The following is a 13,675-nucleotide window of genomic DNA, read 5'->3' as shown; positions in this document are numbered from 1 at the left end:
GAACCCTTAGTTTTCATCACCCGATTGTTAATATAATAATATAATCACATAATTATTAATTCAATTTTACTAGTTTAGTTACCAAAATTAATATTATCTTTCAATCAGCTGTAAAATCAACAATTCTTAAAATTGCGACAAGTGTTTCGCGATACATTTGACTTTACGTCTAAATTTGAGCAAAATCTGACTATTACTCCAAAAGATGTTCAATTTGACATAAAATAAACCAGTAATAAGTATACTGTGGGCTTTTTTAAACATTACTCGTCATTATCTCCGAGATATAACCACGTTCTTTTGTTTCAGAAAATCTTCCAGACGTAGTCCTGTAAACGTGTTAAGGCTCTTAGAAAGTCTAGATTGTTCAAAAATTCGAGGCTAGCGAATTTATACACCAAAACAGCCCTTATCTCTCTATTTAAAACAGTATTCTTTCGTTCTCCCTCAGGTAACTTTGATAAGGGAAAACATTTCATGAGACTTCTATGATACAATGAAATTATTGTTTTAAATATATTTTAAATTCTTTCTTAAAACAATGTATTTATATTTCAGGAAACGTCATTAAATTTCGAAAAATCTCTCTTCTTTTTCATTCAAATTTTGTACGCATTGTTTACTTAAATGTATAAAAATAAGTATGAGGAGAAATTAACAGGAAAAATTATTCCACTACCTCATTGTAAACAAAAAGTTTAATTCAATTTGCTATTGTCTGTTACTTTTAATAGACGTAAAATAAAAAGTGTTGAATATGCTATGAGAGTAGAGTCGCGACAAAGCAGGTACAGAAGAATACGTGCCCCCAGGCGTCACGTTACAAGGACGCCTTAAAAGTAAAAAGCATCAATTTAGACGCTACAATACTTTATCTATTATTTGGGCAATTATATTGTTTCCAATAAATAATTTAACGAGACTTTTCACCTTAATAATTACTATTAGTAAATCTGATGACCTTTAAAAATTTGAAACTTGAATTTCAAGTTCCACAATTGTACATCGTTTCATTTTGATGTTATTATCTTCACAGTTTCAAATGGTTACACTATCGGCCAATAATTTCGATAAACCCCTGTTTTTTATTTTTTTTTTCGAGGAAGAACGCAAGTAAAGAGTTATTTTGTAATAAACTTATACGTTACTGAAATATACTGATCATATTTGAATTCATTGACAGGGTTTGAAAACAACTGTATATGTAGATGACATTCTTAAATTTTGCGTTCATTAAAATACTCGCCAATCAATAGAGCATTTTTGTGTGACAAAAATAGTAAGAGCAAACCGATTGTGTAGTTACATAAAATTGTAAATAGATTAATAGGTATATGTTTTTCACTCCCAACTCTGTTCTGTTTTCTTGTTATTTACAATTTAATGCTAAAATAAATCGTGATTATTGTCGTTTTTTGCTTATAAATTTTAAACTAATGCAGCAATATCAATGCTCCAATGAGATAAAATGTAGATGATGAAAATACCTACAGAATGAGACCTCGAACGTCTCGATCGGATAATGAGGAACGGAGAAAAATCGGGAAAACTGCTACTTTTGAATCACTCGTGATTCAAGCACGTTCATTCTCAATCACGATGATTTTTCACAGTGATTCGTGATTTTTCGTGATCGCTTCTAATTGGTAGAGAACATTCTAGAGAACAATTATTGATTGTTTAACAATCGCAACGGTCGCTGTGCAAACTCGAACAAATAAACCAGTCATATTATATACGGTTTTTTGCATTTTTCTGTGAAACCTAATGGCGCGTTGTGCAAGGTGAAATCATTTAGTAGGAAAGTTTTCACGAAATCTATCGCTTTATATTAGGGTGAACCAAAAGTTTGTGTTTTTTACGTTGTTTCAGTTTGCGCAATTTTTTGAAGTCATTAAAATTATTTTGTATGCAAGTGTCATGTATCATTTTGTAGCTTCTGAGAAGCTCTTTTGTATTTAATTATTAACTGCATTAATTTATTGATCGTTTAATATTTTTTTGGTTTTAGTAAAATCATGGAAAATTTTGTGATTCGAGTAGTTACGTGGCTACTGTACGACACGACATATATAACGCCTGTACGCTTTTCTGATAGTTTTATTTATCTTGGTTTATTGGACAACAATTCGAAATTAAAACTTCTAATACTCATATTTATGCAACTACTGCAAATAGAATACTCGATTCTATATACCCTATTCTATCGTCACCCCGACGCCGACGATCAAAATAATTAGACAGATACAGTTAAAATTTGTTTAACCCTTTCAACCCGACTTTTTTCAGTTTCTATTTTAATTTTTCTGTTTTAGAAACTAATTGCATTAAACCAGGGTTGGCTATATGTATGTATATCAAAGGTTGCAGCTGAAACAAGAAGAGACAATGTGCCCCAAACGATTTCCATTTTTAACCGACTTCGAAAAGGAGGAGGTTACTCAATTCGACATGTATATATTTTTTTTTTCACATGTGTTTCTATAAGTCTAAACTGCAATTTGATCAAAGGTAGTCATAAATGTGGAACATATATGCCCCACTAGGACCGAAAGGGTTAAATTTTTCTTACAAATCCATAAAATTCGTATACAGTGGGTGTAGAAAGTATTCGTGAATTGTACTTTATTAACTTTTTTTTTTATAAACAATGATATTCTACATATTCTTGGAAATGTCTAGAATAGATACAGTACGAAAAGATTAGGTATTTTGTATAAGTGAGAAATCAACAAGAAAAAACAATAAATCGATAGAAATACAGAAGCAATAAGTATTCATACAACAGTTAAATATTTATTTATTTATTTCAATATACACAGGCATAGCCCATTATGAAATTGTTAGAATATAGCAAATATAAACAACGACAGTTGACAGATGTCAAAACAAACAAATATTTAAAACTTCATTTTAAAAAAAAAAACGAAATTTACATTAATTTATAAATAATTAATACTTCGTGGGATTTCCTTTTGATTTTATAATTACTGCAACTCTTCTAAGCATTAAATTAACTATCATAAATATCGATGTTATTCGGGGTGAGATCTTCTTTCATTTCTTTATTACAGCATTTTTTAAGTCTTTTTGACTGGAAAAATGTTCTCTAATTCCCACGAAGCACTAAACTGATGCGCTTATGTTACAAATTTTACTGTAAATTGTTCGTCATAAGAACCGTGCGAATACTTATTATTTCTGCATTTCTACCAATTTTCCGTATTCTCTTGTTAATTTCGCAAATTATATAAACTAGTAATTGTTGTTTGAACTATATTCTAGAGATTTTTGAGAATATGTAGAATATCATTGATTATAAAAGGAGCAATTAATAAAGTACAATTTCACACAAAAGTTTTTTGGGAAATTAATGGATGTACGAATACATTCTACACCCGCTGTACATATTTTAAAGGAATTTAATTTCAGCTTCTGGATATATGGAACCAAGGAAAAATGATTTCATAGTAGAGATGAAGTGTTGTAGACGTGTTGCAGAGAATATTTCGAAACGTTTAGAACGGCGCACAGTGCGGACAAATAGCAAAATTGTGGTCAAAAATGAAAATTTCATTACTAATATCAATATATTGCTATTTATTCACAAAAAAAAATTAAAATTAACCATAAACATTAATAAAATCACAACAAAATTAACAAATTTAACAAAAAATTAACAAACCCCGATTTTGATGAAATTTTGTATACTTGTTTATGGGACCTTCTTATGAATTACACCATCCTCAGTACGTGCGAATTTTGCTTTTTAAGAGAGAAATTAACCCTTTTATCCGAGCCGCCCCTTTTACTTTTGCTCGGAAACGATTAGAGATTTCAAAAAAATGTACAAGTAAACATTACACTGTTTTTAGAGGCCTATAAACCAATACCAACAATTTAAAAAAAAAAAACAAATTTTTTTTAAATTACCCCCCCCCCCTTGAAATTTTGATTTATTTCTGAATCAGTAAAAGCGTTTTTTTTTATTCTGGATCCAACGGTATGTATGAATTTATGATTATTATACAGGAAAATGATGTAATATTGTAAAATTGTCGCTTTAATAGACTATATTTCGAATTCTTTAGGAATTTTTGTCTCATAAATAATAGAAGTTGTACGCATATGTTATTTAACACATTATGCTTCATTTTGGCTGAGGATGTGCAAAATAATTTTTATAGAAGTCCATAAATCAATCAAAACAGAATTTTCAACTTCCAATTGCGACCCTACACCAACCGTACGATCCCTTATTAAAAATGATGTAAAACCAAACGTTGCAAGTATTTGCAAACAAACTTATAAGTTTCTTCAAATATAACAAATAATGTATCCAAATATGTTGAGAACTCAGGATATTTTTTGCCGTTTTGTCTGTATGTTTGTTTAAAGATAAAGATTGGATTATGGATACAAATGATTGATACATGATTATTTATAACAATTTCCACGCTGACACACATTTTCTACGATATAAATCTGCCTGACATTGTGATATATACTAATATTGAATTTTGTCCACTTATTCCGCACTGTACGGCGGGTTGAAAATTGTTCAGAGATTCGCAAGGGGGAATAAATACCCATCGCTAGCGGTTGTAGCACATACGGTCACGAGCACAGTCGCACGCTTACGTCAGACCACCCCTGTGTGTACAGTCTCTGTGCGCGCACCTATATCTACACCTATACCTATACCTATACGTAAGCGCGTGCAGCACGAGCACCAGCAGCAGGCAGCAGTCCGTCCTCTTTTTCTCTGTGTGTACGTACCACCCCAGCGTGGAAGTGGTCGAGATTGGTGGCACCTCAGTGACGTCAGAGCCGATCGTCAGGCGCAAACGGGGTTGCCCACCAAACTACGTTAGAATGACGAGCCGATAAACTACCCATCAGGGTTTTCTGCGGCGGGCGGGCCAATGGTTTTGGGGTAAACAGTATTTGCGATTCTTTTCACAATAGTTTCCCGTCAGTCGGAAGTTCGTTTTGGTAACGCGCGCAATGCGACCGCGCGAAACGTGAAACGTCGTGACGAGAATGTCGAGGAGTGCCCAGGCGAGACGGTTGCTGAAGCGCGTTCTCTGGCTTCTGGTTTCCAGGTGGCCGCCGTTGGTTTGGCCGACAATGGCGAGCTCGAGGTCAGCAGTCGACGGTGTCGGCGAAACTGATGGCACGACAGGTGTAACCGGTGGTGGGCCTAGGAATCCCCTCATCTGCGGCATCTGTCACGACTATTACAACGAGCCTTGTCTGCTATCCTGTTTTCACACCTTTTGTGCCCGCTGTATTCGCGGCCCTCACCTTGACGGAAAGGTCTCCTGTCCTATCTGCGGGTAGATAACAACGACTGTTATTGCATGGCGTCCTTAGGGTGGGTGACGATCCCAGGTCTGGGTTAGGTTTGGCTAATATTTGCATGTTATCATCTCTACTCATTCCACTTTCTCTATAAATTTGCTTTGTCGCATGTGCAACTTAAATAACACAGGTTGTTCATAAAATATTTAGTTGCAGAACAATGGGTATTCTATTAATTGCATCGACAAAGATATTCTTTTAAACATAGGCTTTATATTTTAGAAACAACATTTTGTATACCTTACCTTTAGAAAGATTTCTCATTCGTTGTAATCTCTGGTTGCGTACTATATCTCATTTGATTTGTTTCATGCTATATTTTGTTTAATCAGATCTGCATGTAACAACGATAGCCTTTTAGCGGTTTCTTTTTCCTCCACTTAGCATGGAATGACAAGGTTTATACTATCATTATTTTCTATATATATATTAGGGGGACCAGAAAGTAATGTCGTTTCTGCAGATGTCAATACTTGTTTATCATTTATCAGGCCATTGTGTACCAATTGATTTTTATCGATGTGAGTTTGAAAATTTGCACACTAGATAGCAAAAGGTTGTTGGTAAAGAGTGCGAACACAATTGATTAAAAATAAAAACTTGTTATGAATTTACTTGTTAGAATTTAATGTAAAAGAAACGACATTACTTTCTGGTTCCCCTAATACATTATTTGGAATTCTGTGTCGCGTTAAACAGATCTTGTATGGTGGATATACAGAAATTTGTAGATGCATGTATTTTATTGTCTGTGAGGTCTGTTGTCTACTGTCCAGTTACAAACATGCTATTGTTTACAGCTTTTTTATGGTTTTATTTTTACTGTGTACTTTTGATTTTATGTACTGCTTCTATCAAACTTTTACAATTCATTGATTACCCTTTCGCAGCATCTTAAAAACATTCTATTTGATCTATTCAACCTCAAATGCCTCTTAATTTGCTTCGACTTCCATAAATCTGAAATATATTACTGTGCATAGGCAACAGACACAGCTGAAAGATGGGACGCAACTACCACCATCCGATCAGCTGATACGTCAACTAGTCGAGTTGGCCAACTCTGAGAATCCACCATGTGCCAACTGTGACAAGCGTGACAAGTCTACCATGTTCTTTTGTACAACATGTGGTACGTATCGAAGCTCCTTAACTATAACTACAGAATTACATCCATTTCAAATAAGTATATTGAAAACTATTGACTTCCTATGAAATCTTTGGACGCAGGACAAGCACTATGTACACACTGCAGAGAGCACACTCACAGCGCAAAGATGTTTTCTACGCATGATGTGGTGCATATGAGCAAATGTGCCAAGGATACTCAACGTCGTTGCTCAACCCATGGAGAACAATACATAATGTACAGCCAGAGCGCTAAGTGCATGCTCTGTGCTACTTGTTTTCGCGACACTCCGGCGGAGGCTAGGCTCCATTGCGTGGACATCGAGAGTGCCTGGCAACAGGCGTCCAAAAAAATGGAGCGTGCGGTTAATTCGATTTGCGAGCTGCAGGCCGGGGTGCGGGACGGAGTATTGGCTCTGAAATCACAATTGGACGAGCTACGACACAGTCTGGACTCGGAGAAAAGGGCACTGAATTCATTCTGCCAAGGGATGCAGGAAGCGATAACAAAAACTCATGCCAACGTTTTGACGGAGCTTCAACGGCAATTCGAAACTAAGGAGAGGATGGTCCGTGGCCAGTTGCTTTCCCTAGGTAGTGCACTTCCCGTACTACAGATGCATTTGATGTTGTGCACCGCCTTCACCAGCGGCGCGACGAAATATCAATTTCTCGAGCTGGCCCATCCGATGCTGGAGCGGTTGAGTCGCGTCGCTCAGTTAGGACATCCGTCGAGACCGCCGTTAATGACCGCTCACCTCAAGACCAACTTCAGGAACGAGTTCGCTAGGTCTCTGCAACCGTATGTAGGTCAGACGCAAACCCCGAAAGAGTCGCTGTACGACCAGACTCACGCAACAGGTCAACAGGATCCACCCGTGATTCAGGTAGCTACCTATACATTTGGCCTGGCCAAGCTTTCTCGATTATAAACTTTTCAATCTTTACGTTCATATTACAAGTTTCTTTTTCACTGCATTTCTCGCGCACACTTCTGTGTAAGTATTTTTGTTGACAGGATTTTATTCTCGATATATGATGTGGCTTGTACTTAATCGTATGGTGGTAGTATAGTAGTCGAATTAGACAGTGATTATATTCTCGTAGCGCAACTGGCCACTCGCCAGACCGAGAACTTTTGTTTCTCACTAGTTTCTTAGCCGGATGTGGTAGTCAGTATCAGGTCTCAGACAGTCTATTCGGACCCGTATAACGCAACAACTCCAATAACGATGATCACCAATTATTCGAGATACTTTTCCTTTTTCCAAGCAGAGCAGCAAAACTACTCAGAGGGCCCCGACGAAAAGCGGAACCGATTGCGGACCATTCTCCAATCACTGCCGGACATTTGATACTCAACTAAAGGAATTGAATCAACAGCTGCTCGTGGTGAAGGAACGTTTGGGGGAACTTCATCGCGACGTGGCTGTGTTGCGAAGAGCGAACACTCCTCCATTGGGAATGCGTTACGAGATAGTAGCCAAAGATTGTCGGTTTCTGGAGCGGCAGTTGGAGCATCATCAGATGGAATTGGAACGGCTTAGAAATGTCTTCGACGCCTTGTGGGACGAGCAGTTGTGTAGAATTCACATAGAGAAAGATATTTTCCATTCTCAGGTACTTTCGTACTCGTGATTTCCCAAACGTTGTCTTCATTCTCATGATAATATGGTAAATAATTCTGATTTCCATGTAGATGAACGACATTTTGTCGCTAAGGAGTCAAGTGAAACAACTGCAGAATCTCGCTCAGCAGTTGGAACCATTCGTAAAATCCTTTTCAACCGGAGTTACCGCCGGTGAAGTGAACATGGCAGCTTCCGACGCGGCAGGCAATCAGGATTTACAAGTATTGCTGGATCACTTAGCTCGTTTGCAAATGCAGGAACCACCGCAGCAACCGCAGACCCAAGCGCCCACGAAGGATCATCGACATCCGCGTAGCACTGCCACCAGCGCCGATAACGCGCTTTATATGAAAGGTAAATTATTTACAGGTCGTAAACTGTCGTAAAACTCTCTCACCAGAGTCTGAGCACTGAACGCTAAGGATGCTTTAACGGTTACATTTTGTCACGCAATTGAGCAAAGATTTAAGAAACTAGAGGTTTTACAGGAATTGTCATAATAGATATTCTTTCGACGACGAACGTTAACAGGATACATTTACATTTAATTGTGTCTGAACTGGTACACATTGTTCGATACTTTCGTCTTCTTACTCTTATTCTGTCGGTCACTTGCTCGCCAGTGGTTTCAATGCTTTATTCTGCAGAATGTCACGTCCACCGCGAAAGATATCCGTTCTCCAGGTTGAAGAATAACGATGACAAAAGATGATTCTGCGGTCAATGAAAGATGGTAAATTCAGAGCCTTGTCTCTGTCCCTCGTTCATTTATGCGCCTGCACTTTTTACTTTTACCCATGCTAAGCGACAACGTAGCCATTCGCCTCCACGTTTAGCGTTCAGGCTCTGACATGGGACTATTTCGATATAGCCACAAGTTGGTTGATATGTCCATAAATCACGAGATCACAGGTGAATTTTTTCCACAGAAACGAAGGAGGTGCCAACGCGTTGTCGCACACCCTCCGGTAGTGTTGAAGCCGTTTTGGATTCGAGTGGAAATATCGTCGTGTATGGTACGGCCAAATCTACCGACTCGAAGAGGGGAGTTCTCAGCCAACTGATAGAGAGAGCCAGGACTAAAGAGGATCGTAAGAAGTCACCTGGCAGAGAGGAAAGTCGCGATCGCAGTCAGAGTCGACGATCCAGGAAATCTCCTGACGGCTCGAAACCGAAAACACCACCGGGGCACTCGTCGGCTAGCAAAGTACGTTCTCTGTACCGGTCTCTGAAGGGTGGCAGCGGCGACACATCCGTCGAGGGACTCGATCAGCCGGAAAGATGCACAGACGCCCAGCAACCACAGTCACACATGACTGGTAAGATCAAATCCGTGAGGATCGCGTGCACGAGTAAATAACGTTAATAGCAAGGACAGGTATGCCTGGAACGAATCACGAGACGGACCTCAGATTTGCCGATGATGCGCTGACTTCCAGTGGATTAGATGTAGATAGCATTATAAATCGATGTAAATAAAATCCTGATGAATGCACACGAGAATTATTATACTTCGTATCGCGCCCAATTCAGGACTACTTCGCGTGCAATTTGTTTGTTCGTTTCCGTGGAAATTAAGAATTATTCGACAACTGGTTAATTAAATTGATAAAATAGGCATAACACTGATAGGCATAGCGTGTATCGGCGTTTAAAGCATTGTATCGATTTTCTCCAATGAATGTAACGGGATACTTCGATAATTTGTCGCGAATGTAACGAGACGTTGCTTTTGTTCCACTGCAGCGGCATCGTTCAAGTATCCCTTTCATCGAACGTCATTAGAATCACAATTAAATCCACGTGTGCACGAGGCGCGATTCAATTAAAACCAGCGTTCTCGATTGTCTCTTCTACAAACCCATTCAATGCCTCTCGACGTGGTACGAAACGATCAAACACCTTGCACAGGGAATAAATTAGAAACTGTGCTCGTGGCCCGATTGAATTGTCCATTGAACGTGCTTCTGTGTATTCTCGCCTATTGGGTTGAAATTTTAGCTCTCCCTCCAGTGATCTATACGCAAAGATCAGATTGTTGAAAGCACACGAGATACATTGAACCGCAATATACACTTTTTACCGTAATAGTTTTCAGCTGGAAGTTACATTTGGTTATTTCTACCGAAACCGATCTCTTCGAATAGCGTAGATTATGCCTGAAACAAAAACTTAAGAGACCCTACAGTAAATTGCATGCAGTAACGTAGTCTCTATGAACCACAACAGGCTGTGTCCTCTTAAGCGACTCGCGTGCTTTTAGCAGGTGAGGAAGGGGAGTATCAACGAATATCGGAGGCCTCGAGCATGGGAGAAGCCAAGAAGCGCGTGCAGGCTCAAGTGCACGCCGTTCCCGACGAGCAACCGATCCCTACCAGCAAGGGTGTGAAAGTGTATCCTGCCAGCGATTCAGAGGACGTGTTCTACGCGGACGAGAAAGCCTCGACGGAGGTGAGGAGGCGTCGACGAGCCAGCTGCGACAGCCTGAGTACTACTGGTTCCGGTAGCAGACGTTCGAGCATCGTCGATGGGACGGTAGGTCAATCCGCGCAGGATCCCAGGAAAACTCTGGTTGTTGTGATCGGACCTACACCGAAGTCGTCGTCTCTGGTGCAGAAGCAGCGTTCCTGGGAAACGTTTCCGCGACTGAAGAGCAAACGCGGCAGTTCTGCGGCCAGCGAAGGAGCTGCCTCGTCACTTGGCCAGCTGAAGAAAGCAGACAGCTTCGAGGGACACGAGGAAGCGGTACGCACCTTGGTGGCAGCAGTACAGGAGACCAGGTCGCATCTACGCCATCATCATATGCACCAACACCGTCATCACCGGAAGAGCAAGACAAATTAAAGTTGGTCTTGCTCGAGATAAATCAGGTAGCGCCGCGGCAAAAGTTCACAGAGTTTTTCCGCAGAGGTGTCCAGACCGGATAATCAACACGCAGAAGACCAGTTGTCTCCCCACCGCGTTTCATTTCATTCCAGTCATCTATGGCAATGTTACTGTCATAGGAACACGAATTAAGTTTGCTTTTACTCAATGTAGAGCACTGCTGAACCGTTTGAAAAATTCCAAAAGCTTCGTTCAAAAGTGTGTAACTTTGTTAATCAACAGATGGAAAAGCAAGCGTCTCCAACGCGTTTTCTTTCTGTTGGATCGACCATTGTAATATTGTCACCTTCGTCAAAACAGCAAGAGTAACTAAACATACTTTTGCTTTAAGCAGAGCCACGGTAAAGGTTCGCAAATCTTCTTCGGAGATGTCCAGCTCAAACTATTCATCGGGTATCTCTTCGACGCGTTTTAGCTCTGTTTTGGTCACCGATGACAATACCGCCGTCTTCGCTGGAATACCACTCAACTCACTTTTTCGATTCACCAGGTGTTTTTTCAACACTTTTCGCCTTTATTAGATCACAAATTGCAACGTCATCAAAACAACAAGACTAACTACGTTCACTCCTTCTTTAACTAGAGGCTCGGTGATGATTTAAAGAAATTTCTTCAAAGATGTCCAGCCCAGGTAGTCGTCAAACATCGTTCCAACACCTTAATTTCTATCGGATTACGAATTGGAATATTGTCATCGTCATCGTCATCGGAACAACAAAATAAACTCACGGTTGCTCGAGAATCCTGACGAAGAGTGATACGCCTTTCCACAAAATTGTCTAACCTAAATATTCAACAGGCCAGATATCTCCCGAAGACGTTTTCCCTCGGTTGGATCATCGATTGCATCGCCTACGCTACTAAAAGATCAAGAACTAAATTTTCGTTTGAAGCAGAATTGCGTTGAAAGTTCAAAGAAAGTTTCTTCAACGCGTTCAGTTTTTCTTTTTATTGAGTCATTAATGCTTACGAGTAAGTTAGCAATGATATTGAACTTGCGGGTACAAAGTTGTTACGCGATGGTGTAATTTACACAGCGTTTACAAGAGATTTAGGCCAAGCTGCGTTTGGCTGTCCGGGAAGGAGTTGAAAATCCTCAAAATGCCTAGCATACATACAGGAAAGTATTATCGAGGGATTATATCTTTCGATCAGTAGTATATTGTTATTAGTAGCGGAATCTTAGTTGGATTCTTTTTGAACATTTTGAGTATTTTATTAGAGAGATTTTATTTATACGATACGATGATCCAAAGGGCATTTCGCGTAATATACACGTATCAAACGAACGTGAATTTAGTCATTCATCATTTCAGCTGCCGCTGAGAAGGCACCTTTTAACATTAATTTCACGAAGACTGTAACACCGTTTCTCGGATTTCTGTTACTTGGTTCTGGACCAAATTTTTAGCTATTCATGTCGTCTTACAAACTCATTCTTGGAGGTTTCTACTCCCCCGTTTTGTGTCTGCCCGGAGCCGTTTCAGGTCAGGCGTCAGCCTTCAGCGTAGAACGCTTCTCCATTTTTTATTAAATAGCTTTTTTATTGCACTTGAAACGCCGAAGATCGCAATATATCGCTGCCAATAGGAAATTAATACATACGAGATGATGAGAAAAGCGAGTACTTATTTATTGCCCAGTACTCTCCTTCTCTCGTTGTCGACCCTTGAGTGACCGTTTATGCACTTAGACTCGAATTAGGTTAGTATCGAACACGTAATCGTCAATAAACTGTGCATGCGTAAACACAGAGTCATGGATCTGATTATTGTGTAAAATAAACGAATGGAAACAAGTTTCCAATGCTGCTCAAACCGCGCGTCTGCGTGAAAAGAACTTCGAGAAAGATAAAAATCGGACAAACGAATTGATTCGTTATAATTACGATTTATACATAGTAACATCTTCGAGATATATAATTTACACATCGCGTATACTTGACGTCGAACGAATAACTCAGAGAGAAAGGGAGAGAGAGAAAGAGAGAATGTTAGTTAGCGAACTTAAACACTGCCAGCTACAGTATATACTACGAATTTAAACAATGGTACTCTCTCACGAGAAAAAATAGCCTAATTAAAAACATACTCATAATCGCCAATCGCACGGGGATCCATCGTCCGCGATATTCCAACGATTGCATGTTCGTCTAACGTTATATGTATGTACCTACTTGCATCGCGGAATATAGACACGATTTTTGCCAAGAAATGTGAAGGTTCCTCGTGAAAATTAAACGCGATTGCTACCGTTTATTTAAACGACTAATGGATCATGATCTTTGTATGGATCGTAAGGACGTTACAATTATAGCAAATGTACACTATTAAATATGTATGAGAACTGTCAAGTTGCTGATAATAGAGAAATATACATGTTACAAGGCTACTGTTTGTTGCTTTTTCATTCTTTCTTCGTCAAGACAATGGACTGTAAAATAATTCTACGAAATATATACAGTAAAACTCCATTTATCCGAACTAACGTCATTGGACCTGGTTATCTAAACACATTGGTGAGCTCTTATTATTTGAACTCGTATTATGCGAATGCGTTAACTCCAATGATACGAACTAGCCAATTATCTGAATTTGGTCATCCCTCGACTAATTCGGATGAATGGAGTTCTATTGTACGTATGTATATTATATAAACAGAAATAA

At 39.1% G+C, this 13,675-nt stretch overlaps 1 protein-coding gene across 8 annotated transcripts; it reads left to right on the top strand.

The window, feature by feature from the left end:
• The first annotated feature begins 4,312 nt into the window (after positions 1-4,312).
• LOC128890048 (RING finger protein 207-like) lies at positions 4,313-13,400 on the top strand. Of its 8 annotated transcripts, none has more exons than XM_054148219.1 (8): positions 4,313-4,936; positions 5,106-5,339; positions 6,348-6,496; positions 6,595-7,379; positions 7,768-8,112; positions 8,192-8,477; positions 9,053-9,442; positions 10,387-13,400. In XM_054148219.1, the coding sequence occupies exons 1-8, from the start codon at positions 4,926-4,928 to the stop codon at positions 10,965-10,967; spliced, it is 2,781 nt and encodes a 926-aa protein (XP_054004194.1). In that variant the 5' UTR covers positions 4,313-4,925; the 3' UTR covers positions 10,968-13,400. The 8 variants fall into 8 exon arrangements, 7 of the variants coding, with proteins under 7 accessions (XP_054004194.1, XP_054004195.1, XP_054004192.1 ...); XR_008460539.1 differs by having other exon boundaries at positions 4,905-5,339; positions 10,387-11,499; positions 11,593-13,400; XM_054148220.1 differs by having other exon boundaries at positions 4,905-5,339; positions 10,387-10,658; positions 10,740-13,400.
• The last annotated feature ends 275 nt before the right edge of the window (positions 13,401-13,675 follow it).

Source organism: Hylaeus anthracinus, unplaced genomic scaffold (assembly GCF_026225885.1).
Source record: "Hylaeus anthracinus isolate JK02 unplaced genomic scaffold, UHH_iyHylAnth1.0_haploid 12000, whole genome shotgun sequence".
Lineage (NCBI taxonomy): Eukaryota > Metazoa > Arthropoda > Insecta > Hymenoptera > Colletidae > Hylaeus > Hylaeus anthracinus.
Note: the sequence above shows the minus strand (reverse complement) of the source record. Positions and strands in the feature narration are given on the sequence as shown.

Bases quoted from the DNA above. Each gene is read 5' to 3' on its own strand.
- LOC128890048 (XM_054148217.1), top strand. From the start codon at position 5,044: ATGTCGAGGAGTGCCCAGGCGAGACGGTTGCTGAAGCGCGTTCTCTGG. The intron at 8,113-8,191 runs GTACTTTCGTAC...ATTTCCATGTAG, and splicing joins AAGATATTTTCCATTCTCAG to ATGAACGACATTTTGTCGCT. The intron at 8,478-9,052 runs GTAAATTATTTA...TTTTTTCCACAG, and splicing joins TAACGCGCTTTATATGAAAG to AAACGAAGGAGGTGCCAACG.